At 39.7% G+C, this 16,649-nt stretch overlaps 1 protein-coding gene across 4 annotated transcripts in view; it reads right to left on the bottom strand.

Moving 5' to 3' along the window:
- Positions 1 to 16,649, bottom strand: part of kcnh5b (potassium voltage-gated channel, subfamily H (eag-related), member 5b) — a 113,256-nt gene that overhangs the window by 76,001 nt on the left and 20,606 nt on the right. For all 4 annotated transcript variants that reach the window (XM_034123151.1, XM_034123160.1, XM_034123141.1 and 1 more), the window contains exons 5-6: positions 13,182 to 13,297; positions 7,415 to 7,807 (exon numbers count right to left, since the gene is read on the bottom strand). In XM_034123151.1, coding sequence (XP_033979042.1) covers positions 7,415 to 7,807; positions 13,182 to 13,297 — 509 coding nt within the window. The remainder of the gene's footprint in view (positions 1 to 7,414; positions 7,808 to 13,181; positions 13,298 to 16,649) is intronic.

A 16,649-nucleotide genomic window follows, 5' to 3' on the forward strand; every position in this document is an offset into this window, starting at 1 on the left:
TATTTGTACGTTTCATAATTTCTCCGGAGAATGTCAGGCACTTTAATTCTTCTGTAAATGTCTTACTTCGTACATATCTTGGTCACAGTTCTTTAATAAAAAAACTAAAATAACCTTCTCAGTAATCCAGATTTCGCCAGGCTTTAATTTGAATGCATTGCACCACAGGGCCTTGCCACACAGTCCCTCACCCCAAGAGTATTGTTGGTTAATTATTTCCTGCCCTAGTGTAGCTGACCCTGGTTCTTTATATCCTGTTCTCTAACACACACTTCCTCAAACACAGCAAGCAGAGGAAAAGGCTTAACATAAACAAGAGTGATTGTTTTCAAGCCCAGAGCCCGAGGCGTCGGCACGCTCTGCACAAACCGTTTAAACACCGTCAACAAAGCCGAGCAGCCGGGGCTGTACAACCTGAAGATAAATATCTACAAACATTTAAAAAAAAGAATTACTCTCATTTTGGAGCATGGAGAGAAAAATGTACACAAACAGCAGGTTATCTAATAATATAGGATATGATGTTGTGTAATTTGTGGCGAGTTGCTCTCTACAGCCTTTTTTAAACTCCTCGCTCTTCACACCCATCCTGATGTTCACTTTCTGCCTTAAACCTGTGATCAGAACAGCATATGTCACCTTTTTTCAACTTGTGACCCCAATCTAACCCCACTAACAGAGCTATGATTCGCTCTTCTGCTCCACACGAGACATGATTTGACTATAACATCTGAAAGTGTTCAGTTTTCATGATAGGAGGACTTGTATTCATGTACTTCAGTCAAGAGTTTCCTGAGTCTTTTTGGCACTATGCATCATGCATTTCTTTTAGTTGAGATTAGGCTAAAAGCTGAAACATGTTCCCTGGGTTTGTCAAAAATACATTTCCCTGTACTCCAAAGTAAAACTCTAATATCTCTTGGATTAAAATGGTATTTAGTGAGCATTCAAATAGTAAAGCACCCATAAGGCTTTTAAAGCATACAAATAAATGAAACAGTCCTAGTATGAGCATATAAAGACAACAATGCTGCAGTTTTTTAAAACATTTCAGTTTTCCAACCATCTACTACACTTATAACTTGTTTATTTGATATTCAAGAAAAACCTTTTTAGATAAAAAAAGGAGCTATCAGAGCACCATAAACTCTCATTTAATTAGTTTCAGAATTCCTTTGAAAAGCTCACAGAATAGCTTTACACTGGAATAAGTAACAGTCGGGTCTGCAAAGAACATTTACTTCAGTATTTCATCGATATTGGCAGCGTTCTGAAAAAAATCAATAAACTGCTAACTGCTCCTTGGATTCACATGAAGTAGACTTGTGGATTGGAGTCTTTCCAAGGAGGTTATCGGGTCAAATGGTTTCAATGTGTTAATGAAGTTAATCACAGTGGGATTACTAATCAAGGATAATTAGGTTACTCGGAGATTGCCTGTATCAAAGGGTTTAAAAAAACAGCCAATTTACACTGAGCTCCTCCTTAAGAAATATTCTTGACCAGCCTCCACTGGACACTCGTGCTTCTAAGCAGTTGACCAATCACAACGAAGCCGGCGAGCTGACCAATCAGAGCAGACTGGGCTCTGGTTTCAGACAGAGGGTGAAAAGAGGTGCTGCAGCACTAACCCATGAAAGCATGGAGACATGTCCCAGTAGAGACACTAAATACAATATGAACCTGAAAATGAGCATATAGGGCCCCTTTAAAACACATTTGGTCATTTATCACAATTGCAAGGAAATCTTGATATGTTTATGGTGACACATGAGCTCTCACTCTTCCTGCAGGTTCTCTCTGATCCCACCGCCCCCCCCCCCCCAGCCATGCCTCTCTGCAGCCACAGCTTCAAAGGCCTCCCATGGGACTCGGACCGATCCCAGCTCATATGTAAATGCCTCTAAATTAAGAAGCCACAGGAAAGAGCAAAACAGATGAAAAGAGCAATGCATGTAAAATCATGGCTAATAAGCACCTGTTTATCCCGACAGCGGCCGGTGAAGTGAGACAGAGATTACGTGTCCACGGGGAAGCTCTTTTCACAGCGGCGGCTCTTTCTCTCATTATTTTCTAAGCAGAAAAAGGCACTGTTGCATGGTCCTGACAGCGCCGGGGGCTTAACGTGTGTTCAGGGCTCAATCCGATGAGCATTAAAAATGTGAAAAAACGTCTCAGCTTTTAGACGAAAGAGCGCCATGCTTCAATTGAGTTTCAATCGTCACCCAACAAGAAGTACATTCCCCAAGCAGGAGAAGCCAAAAAGTACAGGTGCTAATCCCGTCACCATTTAACACCAGGATAAACGTCAAACTTTGAGGATTTTTGGCATCACGAAATGCAATTGGTTAAGCTTTTGTTCTTAACGTTGACACATTGAAGACATTACAGATAAACTGTGGGGATTAGTAGAGAGAAACAATAACCATCAGACTGTAGTATCTTGAATTATTTAGATGTTCTGGTTTTCCTTTCATCTCTGAGTCTCTTTCACACCGTAAACCAGCTTTATATTTTGACTAGTTCTTTCTAATCCTCTCACTTCATGTCCCCCTTTAGTGGACCTTGTCCCCACAGGAAAAGCAAAGTTGTAACGAACAACTTCAACAATGACTCTGATTCTGCCAGTAAGTAGTTATAATGGCCGTCAGTAACTCACATCTCCCACTTTTAACAGCAAGCAGCAGGCTGAGTAAATGGCTTTTTGCCACTCAGCGAACAACATGACATGAACGCAGCATTTGTGTGTCATTTCATCTCTCCGTCTTCAAACGAGCAGGACTAAATAACATTTGGTGAGTCAGCCTTTTAGGCGTTATGCTCTGAGCCAAGGTAGCACACTGCACGAGGATCTGAGAGCTGCTGGAAGTCTGGAAAAGTATAATTCTCATTTAACATAATGCTCTGCGGTGGGGGGCATTTTGAGAATATCGATATTGATTTCTCAGGAAAACAAAGCTATAGTTATAACACTTTTCAGTACCTCTGCAACTTTGTCTTCTTTCCTTCCACTAAATCTCCCCTTGATTTTTACACCCTTCTAATTCAAGCATTCAAGCTGGCTTTTCCATTCTTCTTCTCCTTCGTCTTCCCCTCCCTCTCTGCGTGTTTACATGCAGGGGTTAATGCCCCTCGCCCCCCCCTGACTGCACGGTGCACAGCTTCCTCCCGGCTCTCTCAGCCTGCATGCCACGCAGAAAGGTCAGCCCGAATTAGACCTTTCTACGCCTGCCGGCACCCTCCGTGTCAGCAGGTGGCTTCGGGAGCTGTGGGGGCCCTCTTTTCACACCCTTCTCCGCTGCTGCAACGTGACGGAGAACCAGCACAACTCCACTTGCAGATCTTACATCATGTTTTTACAGCGAGAGCTCGAATACTTTGGTTGATGTAACGGCTGACCTGTAAGTGTCTGTGTGTAGGTGTTGCTGTATCTACAAAATGTCAACAGGACATAACAGAGAGAGACAATTCTAACACCTTAAAAGAAAGCTCTGTTTCTGTCTTTTGTATTGGTAATAATAACATTTTACCCACATGCTCCAGAGCCAAACGCATTACATAAACGCCCAACATGAACCCTCTCCTCTTTGAGTTGGAACAGCCCCAAATGGTTGCAATATCAAAATACATCTAGAGTCTAATATCAACCGATTAAATACACACCTACTGAGATGATGTGATTAAACCCGTGAAAACCCTGCCCACATGTTGTCAAAAACGTAAACGCAAATTATTTGTCATTGTTTAAGCCACATATGTTAAGCCACACTAATGTTAAAGAATTGCTTTATTTTGAGGATTTGATGAAGAAAACTTTTAAAACTTTTAGTTTGTTTGGCAAAAATCAATTTGAGGGTGAAGACTTATGACACTTCATAGACTTTAAACTTAATCTGTAAATCAATAATCAACAAATCAAGGCATGGTTACAAATATGCAATAAGAGGTTTTCACCTATGCAGATTGTTTCCACAAAGTTGGAGAGATGAGGAAACTTCTCTAATAGAAAGGAGATAGTTATAGCCTTGGACTTGTTATGTCCTCAAAAGTCCTGTTTATGTGGGTTTGTGAGCATGTTTGTGTGTGCACAGTATATACGTGAGTTGGCAGCACCTGCTTGGCATGGCTTGACAGCGTCTTGAAAAAAGACACACCTAAAAATACTTCCTGCCTGCTTCAGCTATCAAGGAAGCAACATGGGGAATTCAGTCTGCAACGAGCCTATAATAATCTCTGCCATTTTCTCTCACTCTACATCTTAAGCCGCCCACACTGCCCTCAGTCAGCATCCATCTATTCCTCCAGCCTGCTAATACGGGAACAGCAACAGAAACGGCCATTTAGCAAAGAGAGGAACAGTGACTCTGACTGTGTTCTGTTCTTTAGTGGCTGGAAATGTACGTGCCATTGATTTCCTTTCAGTCTGTCTCTACCCCTTGTGACAGTCAGCGGTTTAAAAAGACAGCGAGAGAAAATCTCCGCCCAGCGGTAGCTCATCAGATCCATCAGCCATCGGGAGAGTTTCGAAGGCTGAGAGACACCTGAACAGAGACGCAGTTAAAGACACTTACTGGAGGATCCACAACTCGATACAGCACTCGGTGTGGTTGTGGGAGAAAAACTCCCTCTGGAGGTAACACAAAAAACATGATAGGACCGATATATCAGTCCCAATCAATCCCATGAGAATGAACAAAAAAAATGTCCTCACCAAAAGTGCCACAAGGAGAATGAAACGGAGATGTTTGAGAGTGTGACTTTGACATGGCTATAGGTTACTTCGACAATTAATTGTTGAGTTTATGAAATACTATTTTATAGTGACACATGTCAATTACAGAACATTTCCCCCAGGGCCCAATGAGAAGTCTTTACATTTATTATGTTGTCCAAAAGACAGCCAAAGCCCAAAACATTGCTAGTTTTAGTTTGAACCGGCAAGAGTATGCCAGTTGTCGTCTGTTTGATGCATTAACTTGAGTAATACAACATGTATTTTCATGTAAAATGCTTATAGGGGTTACTTCACCCACATACATATCCTGTTGTGAAAAAAGAAGGTGGTTTAAGAGCTGCTGAGAACTATTAAAAGTTTTAGGTCTAATGTTATTCAGTACAAATATAAATTGCTGAAGGAGGTGTGAAGTAATGTTTTGGCATACTAAAATAATAGATGCTGTTAAATTGAGCTGCTGGCAGCTTAAAAACTGGTATTAATATTATTATTATTATTAGTACTACTGGCATTTAAAAACTCATGTAATTAAGCCCCCACTGGCAGACACACAAACACACACCCACAGCATGTGTTCACAACAAATACACACCCGCTCATGAATACATTTAATGTTCAACCATAAAGAAAAGTGAGAAATGCATGTGTACAACATTTGTTATTTTTCATTTTGCATTCAGTAGATTCCACACAAGCTGTGGTCTAATTAATTCAGAGGGAAATGAAGTGGAAAATCCCCTCTAATGGACTCCAGGCCATATTGTTATAACTCCTCGATATGTGATGGGTGTAAATGGGCGTTAAATAGCAGGAGCGATCCCTCAAAGGACATCAACAAAAAGAACAGGTTAAGGATCTAAAACGTTCATTCCTATCATTTAATTTAACTAATTAAAATTGCACGAGATCAATGTTTCTGTGAAACGACTTTCACAGGAAAAAGAAGTATCAATAAATTAAAACCAAGACCAGGAAATCATCTTCAACGCCGGATGAAACTCTCTTTAGCCACAATGGAAAATCGTAACCAAATCACACTTGATCCTAATTTAATTCTACATGCTAGCAGATTTAAATACATCAGCATGTCTTTGGAATGAGTATATTGACTTTTAAAGTATTTCAATAATGAATTTCAAGCTATCACACCACAGCCTGCTGAAGAAGACTTGTGGAAAGTTAGACATTTTCCAATTACTTTCCCACTTTCACAGGCAAACTGCCATCCATTATCTCGGCCAGAACAAAAACAGAGCGCCATCAATTATTAATCAGTAAACTTAATGAGCTTATGAACTCAAACTGGAACCTGCTGTTGTGCCTCACACACGATAAACAGCCACACTTGCAGCTTTATGATGCTCACAATGAAAATAAACATAGCTGATAGCAAGAAAGCTCTTCTATGCTGACCATGCAAGTGTGATAGCATGCTACAGGTTGCTAATTAGCACTAACTACAGCTCACATTGTTGCCATACAATGTGGCATTTTAGTCAAATAAACAACAATATTTGTCCTTCTGGTGACCCAAGGTGAAAGTTCAGGGATTCCCAAAGTCATTAGGATACAGCGTCTGACAAACCTGAATGTCTGTACCGAGTGTCAATCTTTCAATCCTTTGTCAAGTTGTCAGGCAGTGGACTCAACACCAAACCTACCCCCCACCCCCCCCACCCCAGAGTCTGTGTTTGTCACATCCCTCCCCAAAACATCTCAGTCTATAATTTAAAAGTCACTTCTCCATCTCTCCTTACAGAAATGCTCTGTTGTTTCTGAGGAAGGGACACAGGGTTGACAGATTTTGACAAATCATATCCAAAAGCTTTCCTCCTCTGTCTGTCCTTTCAGTCAACAAACTAAATCTAAAACCTGCTCACTTTTTCTTCCAAACACACGGGGAGAAGATAAATGTATTCCTGAGTCAGAGAGCCATTGCATTTGAATTTGGTATGTACATGTCGAAGCCTTCTTGTTCTCCCAGTTTTAACATCTTTCGGGTGGATTTCCTTTCTTTAGAAAACTACAGCCGACGAAAGTGGAGTTTTTAAGTAGCAATTCTAAATGTATTTAGTTAGGACTACCACTGGCAACTAGTAATGTACTGTATACTGATGGCTCTGGTACATAACAGAAATTACATTTAGCTGAGGTATATGTTATAAGTGAAGGTAATAGAGTGGTGCATACATTTTGTAGACCAACTTCAGTAAGCAGCACAACGGTTTCCTCAACAACAAATATTTTTGGAATATTGCCAAGAAATCAGCTCTGTTGCAAACACACTTTAATGATACTGGCATGTTTTAGTCAGAAGGAAAATATCAAAGTATTAACACCACTTTTATTATTTTGAAGTGTAAATGCAATCACCAGAAGTAAAAAGTTAACGCTACAAAGGAACGGCATGGCTGTTGCATAACCTCGCGTCTCCACCACTAAAGACAGCTAACATTTTAGCTAGTTTCCATGTCTATTCTTTTGACTTTTTAGTTACTGATTTTAAATGTACCTACATTTTGTTCTTTAATGCGTCTCTATTGCACTTTAAATTAATGCTTGTATTGTTTTATAAAGTACTTTGAAATGTCTTGAGCTAAATAAACGTGCCTTTCCATGCCAACCTTTCTTCCAGCCAATCAGAGCCCATGAAGCAGATTTAATAAACCCCAACCATACCTCATCCACGTTCTCGAAAGCGTTGATGATGTCGTACGGCAGGCAGGACAGCAGGTCGATGACGAACCAGGTCTTCAGGTAGTTCATGCGGATGAGCTTGGGGTCGGAGATGACCTCGCCGCCCGGCCCCACGAAGGTGGTGTGGAAGTTGAGGACGATGTCCACCAGGAAGATGACGTCCACCACGCTGTCCAGCACCAGCCACACAATGTTGTTCTGCTTGGTCTTGAAGGACACGTTGTAGGGCACCATGATGGCCGTGTAGAAGGTGAGGATGAGGATGACCCAGTCCCAGGTGGTCTTGAAGGTGCAGTAGTGGAGGATGATGTGGGGGGGCGTCTTGGGGGCTTCCTGCTTGTACTGCGGGAGGATGTCCGAGTTGAGCTGCAAAACCTGGAGAAAGAGAAGTCAAAGTTTACCCATAAATCTTTATTAGCTACATTTCTACCCTGAAACTTCATTTAAAAAGTACCATTTAATTTATACTAATTAAAACAGTACATTCAATTAAGAATTAGGGCTCACTTTAGCTGCTAAGTCAGTTCCATCAGTACAATGAATTCCTTAAATTCACTTTAAATAGACTCCCCTCTGTGTAACTGTTTAATACTGCCAACTTTTCAATCTAATTAACTCTCCAACTTACTTTCTTCAAAAACCTTTGATATATTTGTTTAATGTGTGATCCCTTGATTGTGATTTATTTTAGATATAATCTTGGTTTCCTTTTTTTACATTACATTACATTTGACTTGTTAGACGCTTTTATCCAAAGCGACTTACACACTCAATACTGTGGACAATCACCACAGGAGCAATTTGGGGTGAAGTGTCTTGCCCAGGGACACAACGACATGCTGACTGCAGTGGGGTTTGAACCTGTTCCGAACACCAACGCACAACCCACTGCACCACACGCCTCCCTTTTTAAATAAATTCTACACAATCAATTATTTTTTTAATAGAAATATTAACATTTTCTACACAGATGCACTTTTCTATACAGATGGGGCATCTTATTTCGGACGCCAGCATACAGCTTCCTGCCTACTACCAGCCAGTTACCTGCCTAAGACCTGCCAAAGACCAGTATCTGGGAATGTTAAGCCCTCCCACTATTTTCCAAGAGGGCGTTGCCAGATTTTCAATTTCAGGATTTAACCAGGAGATGGCGCTATATATTAAATAACTATGGCCAAACTAAGACTTAGTTTTTCACAAGAAAAAATGCAGATATTATATAAAAAACTAAAGTTAAAATCTTGGTTTTAATGCCCCAAGAGCAATAAATCACCGACCCCCCTCTGAGTGAATACCTGTTAACTTAACATCTTGTCACAAGCTTTTTGGAAGAAAAGACTGACCCAAGAGACCTGTAGTTGACTAATTACAGGCCTCAATAAAGTTCTGCCATTGGTTGTGAAAAACAACGGTGGACATAGTGGAAAGTGGGGGGCGGTATCAAGTCAGACTGGGGGCCGGCTCTTCATCACGGGCCGATCTCGGGCCGATCACGGAACGTGCACGAGCCAATCACGACCCTCGCGTTTCAAACTGTCCAAAATAAGACGCTCCATCTGTACATCTTATGACACTCTAACATAGTAATAATGAATAACTTAATGCTCAGTTGAATGATAATGTATAGGATTAATTTGATTTAATTATGTTTTTCTTCTGTGTATTATATTTTATTTTAGAATGTATGTGTATATAAATAATTACTACACAACAGTATGTATGTATTTTATTATTAAACCTTTTTCCTATAACAGGTAAAACAATTAAACTCAAAAAAGGAAGAAAAAAAGGAAATGAAAATGACTTTTGAAGACAGAACTTCTCTAGCTATGTCTCACACCTTCTAGACTTAGGAAATTAAAACGTTATCTATTTGATCTTTTTCATTCATTATTATTTCTAGGCCAGTTTTGAGCGCAAAGCCGTCATTCCTGATTAGCTGATTAGTTCACATACACTGAGAAAAGTTTTATTTATTCAAATGTACCGTTCTGTTTTGCCATGTTTATACACTGATCTGATTTGGAAAAGCAACAGAGCACAGATGAAAAAGTGATTATGTGAAGGAGGGAAGTATTACATTCAATCTTGTGAAATAGATGAAAGAGATTATGAAGGAAAAAGTAAGCCTGTACTTATTAGTTTCAAAGTGTATTCATAATTACCTACTTCTAGGTAAGTAGAGGGAGAAGTGGAAATATATTACATTTGTTTTTCCTCTCCACTTTTCATCAGTATTCATCTCTTGTGTTGCCCCGTAAAGCTCTCTGTGACAAAACGGCATAATGAATAAATGTGGCTTGAAATGAGGCAGAAAAAGAAAGAAATTAGATACAGAAAATCAGATGAGAGCGACAGAAGAGTTACCCCAAAAGAAAGAAAGCAAAGAGGGCCATTGTGTTTCGCAGTGCAGTAATGATGACTCCTGCTGAGCGCGGCCTTTTTTGCATCACACAGACTCGATTAAATCCAACTAACAGCAGCTTGACTTCCTCTGCGAGACACAGAGATCACACATCAACCATTAAAGTCATTTTACACTAAACTGCATATTATTCTGTTAGTATCCAGCTGCAGTAGATTCACTCTTATATAGTCTGCATCGCAAAATATACAAGATCATAAATTAAGTTCATTTCAACACTCCCTGCTATGCAAAAAAGCGCTGTATATATTTAAATTATCATCTACATAATACTTACAGTGGGACTTCTTTGACAACATGCTCTAAAAGTAACATTTCTATGAATTTGTACTCTGTAAAGTGTCTTTGAGTTTCAAGAAAAGCACTCAATAAATAAAATACATTATTATTATTATGAATATTGCTGTTTGATAATTACTTCTTATACAGACAATAATGGTAATAATATTATTTAAAATGCTATGTATTATATTGTTTATACTACTGCTAATAATGTACTGGTCATACTGCTTTGAATACTGATATTGAAACTACTGCCAATAATATCAATACTTCTTCTGCTGCTGTTTCATCTAGTACTACTGGTCATATTTATATCTCCACTACAGACAATTCTTCTATAAAACATCTTAAATCACTAACTCTTTGCACTTCAAAACTACTCTCATGAAATTGACAGGAGACTCAAAGAAAAAGTCACAATCAAAAGACCTTCTGGTACTTCAGCACCACGGACAGCGTCATGGATTTATCAATACAGGGGACAGTCAGACTGCTGGTATTTCAGAGCTAGGGTCGGTTTCTCACCTGAAACAACCACAGTCAGATAAGGGATCAATAGGTAATGCAGCACTGAAGGTTTATTGGAAGTTAGGGCTGGAGAATTGACCAAGCCATTTGCTGAGACACAGAAGGGACACAGCCTCTGCCCAACTTCGGTTGTCTTTCATTGTCCCCGGTATTTAACTTAACACTTCCATGACTAGATACTGCAAGTTCTGTCCCGAGTGCAGAGTGATTGGCTCCAGAGATGTCTCCTCCTGATAAGAAGTATTCAAAACGTTCACAAATACATGTACTTCTACAGTACCCGTTACATCAGTTCGACTCCTGTACAATTTATTTAGCCACTTGTGAGCGTCCCCTGTTTTTATGACTTTGGACAATCACGAGTGGGGTGTTTACTGACGTCCTTTATGTCGTTGAGCAAAATGGGAAAATCTCTTAAGGTTGTGTTATCCACAGACCTTATTTCAGGCGTTTCATCAAAAACATGCTAACTTAGAGACAAGGTAAGTGGAAGTTGTAAAATGCTCGCCAGCTGTGCCTCTCAGGCTGCAGAGCAAATTGGATCACCTGCTGAATCTATTTAGTGCAAATAGAGAGTATTAGCTTGTAACTTACTTTATTCTTCTGGCAACATTACTTCCTTCTTCCCTTTTAACTCTCCTCTCCCATGCTTATTATTTCACTTTCTCTTCCATCCTTCTGTCTTTCTTTACTTGCACAACTTCCTACATGACTTTCTGTTTCCTTTGAAGGGCCAAAGTAAAACTGTATATGTAGTGCAGAAGTAAGAAAACATTCAAAAATCACCTTGACTTTTAAGTAACTCCAAAAATCCGGCGTTGGAAGAAGACTTACCCAACAGTGCAGTACTTTCTATAGTTTTAGTGTATTATAATCACTATCAGCTATATAAGTTAGAAACAATGACATACCGTACTAGTATTGCCACTTTGATTTCGTTTGCAGTAGTTTTTTATTTGACTGCTATTGTTTTATTGCATAAAAGCAGTACCCTTGTGATTTAGGATGTTCATAAAGTTGGCGGACTCGCAGATAAAAACAATTTTATTTTCAAAATGTAAGCACCAGAAGCCAAGAAATCCAGATTTGTAGTTCTAGAATAAAGACCCAAACGTATTTCAGCGCAGACACACACAAGACACAGACACGACCGACACACACACCACCTTACATATTTCTGAAATACACACCTGAAACTCTCATGAATAAACCAGATCGGTGGGCTCCACTAGAAAAAATAAAACATGAGCCATCTTCTCTCCCCACCCAGAAATCCATTTTCTAAATTTCTAGGAGCAGTCACAATCACACAGAGTGCCCACAGCACCCTGCGTCTGTCTCCCCACCCAACATGAAATATTAATGACACCCGCAGTCCACAGGAGCTCGCCGCTCGCTGTATCAAACCGCTGCAGTTCGGGGGAAGTTAGCGTGTGAGTGTGAGCGAAGAGGAAGGGTGGGGTGGTTGTATTGAGGCCATGGTCATGTGACAACACTTTGCATGCTTGTGCCCGTCTATTAATGCAACGGTGTGTGGCTGCTTTAAGAAAAAAAACGCTTTGTTTGCAGTACTTGATGATTTATATGAGGGTTTATTTGTGCAGAAATAATGTTAAGAGCGGAGTGTGCCACGGCGGCATATATGCAGTTTGTGTTTGCTGAGGTTTGTCCATGGAGCGGCCTGCAGCAGCAACAGCATATAAGTAACACAACAAAGCGCTGTTGGTGTCTTTTTCATTGAAGAAGCACTAAAGTTAAGTTTTGAGTTTAATCCCACAAGTTTAGGATGTTATTTCTCTTTGTTGAAGATTTCTAGAGGCTCCTGATCAATAAGACTGATTAGCGGATGCTGTAAAACTAGTGAGCCGAATGATGACATTTTAACACTAGAACCACCAACGGGTACATTTTACCCGCAGCTGTTTCTTGATTGTATGTCACTTTTTTTCAATCAAATATTCTAGTCTCCCAGTCCGTGACTTTTCCTGAAAGTGTGTTATGTAGCACCCTCTGGTGCTAGTGGACTAAACGGCAGATAAACTGTGGCGCGCTTACTCTAATTGCGCCGTATAAGCGCATAATAGTGCGCCGCATTTGCGCTTCAGATGAGGAGGTGAGGCCCCCTCATAACTGCATGAACCCGTATGGCGCAATACAACTCAGACTGGCTTACCTGTACGTCAATCAAGTGGCAAATGCCATCGTAAGGATGGATGATAGGCTAACTTGAAAAAAATATTTTTCAATGCCAGGCGATCTACCCACACTACCGATCGACGTATTGGGCACCCCTGCACTAGAGGAAAGGGAAAACCCCCAAAAGCATGATAGCACCCCTTCCAGTCTCACTTGAGAGAGAGAACTGGCAAGTTGGCATGATTAAAAATGGTTTCTATGGTTACAGTACATTGATATTTCTTGCAAACTGCTTCAAGACAGCAGCCAAAAACAACACAACCTTAGTATAGTGTACAGTTAGAGGGGTATGGCAGTAAGTAAGTGAGTGCTCACCTCCGCCAGTCTGGACGGTTTGTGGCTGACTTCATGATGGTCTATGGGCGGGGGCTTCGGCAGCGTGTTGCGGTTGTTGGTGAGCGCCCGGGTCAGCCGCGCAAACTTGGTCCATCCTGCAGAGAGGAGACATTAAACACATATTAGATAACATGCATCACAACATAGCTGGCTTTGTAAATGCACACAAACACAATTAGCACTCAGTCAGTGTTGTGATTAAGTTAATGACTCCAATGGGAACTTACTGGAGCTACAAAATATTCCCACAGCTTCCCTTTGTACTTGTTATTCCCAAGTGGGAGTTCATATCTAACCCGGCACAATGTGATCGCACCACTAGCCCTGCCTTGGTTTTGCAGGAATCATCTTCAAATGCATCTGAATGTCCAGCAGCTGCAGGGTTTCTGCTCGAGAGCCTTCAGATTTGCTTTGACCTTCGCATGTAGGCGGGAGAGGAAGGAGAATGTCTCCTTCAGGGGATCGATACAACAAGAATGATACATTTAGCATATGTCTGTCTGGTGAAAAGTAAGCTTAGGGGGGAAACTACTTCCTCAGGGTACATTTTAAAGTTTAAAAAAAGTGATGTTTAGTGGTTGAGTCAGGATGGTCTGGGAGATAATCAACTTGGACTCATTAGCTCTTTTCAAAGGGTTATAACTGTACATGTACATAAATGCTGCAAAAGAGTATTTCAATACTAGAATTGATATTAGACATATTTTAAATATGTCATATATCCAAAGTGTGGTCTATAGTGTATTTATATTTATACTACTGTATAGTGTCTATATTTCTGCTACTGTACTTCCAAGGTGTATTTAATATTCATACTAGTGCTAATAGTGATTATACTTATTAGAACAGTTTTTACTGTATATAGTTTTCATATCCGTCATATTATACTATACATAGAAATGACACTGTGCTTTACTGCTTCTTTTGCCCTTTTGGTTAAACACTAACTAAATAAGGTGAAATCTAATCATATTGTGAAAAAACATCACCTTTTTTGCTTTAACTTAAAATGTCTACTTTGTTATTTTTCATCTCAATGTCAGTTATTAATAAAGTGATTCAACTTCTGTTCTAGTGGTCGATAAGCATTTTATGATACTGTTTTTTGAAATGTCCATTCCTGTTTTTGTCCAAACTGTTAGAGCTAAAGCTTTGATTATGATATTAAAACCATGACTTCTGAGCATGCACTCTTTCTAAATAATGCAGGCCCGTCCAGCAGCCGTGGTCGGTTTCCGGCACCATCGATGCTGAATGAAAGCAAACACAGTTACGGGTGCTCCTGCTGCACTGCTCTAAAAATAAAATGTTTGAAAGGGCAGAGAGCGGCACAGCAGAGGCTCAGCGCATACAGTAGTCACTGATCGGGATCGACCCGGCCCTTTCAAGGGACCATTACAAATAAAAAGTGACTTTGAAATAGCTTTTAACCCACAGGCCTCCAGCCGTCTGTACAACCCCCCCCCCCTTCCTCCACTCTTTTATTCATCCATTCATTCCTCTGTGTGAAAAAAGCCAAACAACACTGACTCGTATAGGCTTCATACAAAGCGTATATTTAATTCATAGTCCCATCACTTGACTTCCCTCCAGGGGAACTGCTTTACTTTTGTGTAAAAAGTGAAAACACATCTAAACATCTACACTTGAAGTGCGTATTCCTTAATGTGATTTTCTATATGCTAATACCTAAACTTGGCTCTGAATCACTATAGATAATTTCTGAGAACATTTACTCAAATTTGTCCTTAAAAACAAAAATACTGCAACTTTTATTAACTTATTATTTTCTGGGTTTCATTAACTACATTTTACACAAAATAATGCAACTGATTTTATGTGACAGTAACTAGTTTAAGGATTCTATTTTTTTCTTACAAGATATGCTGTAAAACATATGGCCTCTGCTGGGTTAGCACATTGAATCTCTAAAGTAATACATGGTTTTACCTCGTTCACACAATATATTTATGAAAAAAAGGTTTATAAAAAAGGGCAGAAATTAAGGGTTGTTTGAAAATCCTACCAAAAAACACCAAATAATTAACTCTTTCGCCGTGATGTGTGTGGCTGTGACTTTTGTAACGTAACTACAAAAGGCCCAAACATTTACATTAAGAAAAACAAACGCAGCTTTAGTCCCTTACTATACATCGTGTTTTGAGCTTCTTGCAGCGTTTTAGGAACTGCAGCACGTTTCTCCAAATGGAAATGTTTTTGACAGCTAGAGCGTGTTTGCAATTGTTGGCTAGATATTACTCCTCTTACAAATTATACTTCAATAATGAGCAAACAAAACCATGCCACACAACTGTAAGGCAAACAGTTGTTATGACACCATTAGAGGCTCACCATGCAACTCCCAGCCAGCAAAATAGCTTTAAATCAGAACCACAGACAGCAGCCAAAGCCACCATTGTATCAATATAGCCAAGTGTTATCACATACACAGATTACAGCAGGTGCACAACATCACCATCAAAGTTAACCAATACATTACCATAGATTTGAATAAACAACCCCACTCCATAACATAATATGTTTCTCCAACACACCTTGCTCTTAGCAAAGTCATCGCTCAATAAGAATGCATGAAAAGGTCAATACACAACACCACAGACTATAACACCCCTTGCTGTTAAATACCAATCAACTATGTGCTATTTGTGCAATATATATATATATATATATGCCGTTAATAACTGTGCAATATATACCTGGCTGCTAAATCCTAAGAACTGTTACAGGATGTGTATTTTGTCAATTGTGTAACTTTCTACTTTATTATTATAACTTTTTTTTTTACTTTAATACTTTTTTAAGCTTGTAACATATGTAACATTATGTAACATTAAGCTGTCTGTGGCTCTTTTTCTGCTGTAACAACGTAAATGTCCCCTCTGCGGGACTAATAAAGGTATTCTGATCCTGATGCACCTATAAAAGTGAATCAGAAAAAGATTGCCTTCCCACAAGGACCCCCGACAGCTTCTGGGCCCCTGTACAGCTGCAGCCGTTGCAACACAGATAATTGTTTTACTGTCGGAGGAGTTTCTGCTGCGGCAGCCTGCTTTGATCTGGTCTGACCAGCAGCTCCTGACATATACTGAACACATCTGAGTCTGTGTGAGTATTCTCTACTTGTGCTGTTAGTCCACAATCATACAGGCTCGGTTCGAACGTGATAGCTTGAGTTGATCACTTTATTGGAATCATTGTGAAATTATAAAATGAACGAGAAGAAGGACAAAAAGTCTCAACTGTTCGGATGACTCACATTCTACTGTGTTTATCATAATCTTCGAGTTAAGATTATCCTGGAAACATAAGCGCAGCCTAAAAGTCACGTAAAGCAACAACTTATAAAAACTACATCACTATACTTATTTTTGTGTTTTAATATAAGAAATCGTGAGTATTTAATGAATTCAGGAAACAAACGTGTCA

The sequence above is a fragment of the Trematomus bernacchii genome, unplaced genomic scaffold, assembly GCF_902827165.1.
Source record: "Trematomus bernacchii unplaced genomic scaffold, fTreBer1.1, whole genome shotgun sequence".
NCBI lineage: Eukaryota > Metazoa > Chordata > Actinopteri > Perciformes > Nototheniidae > Trematomus > Trematomus bernacchii.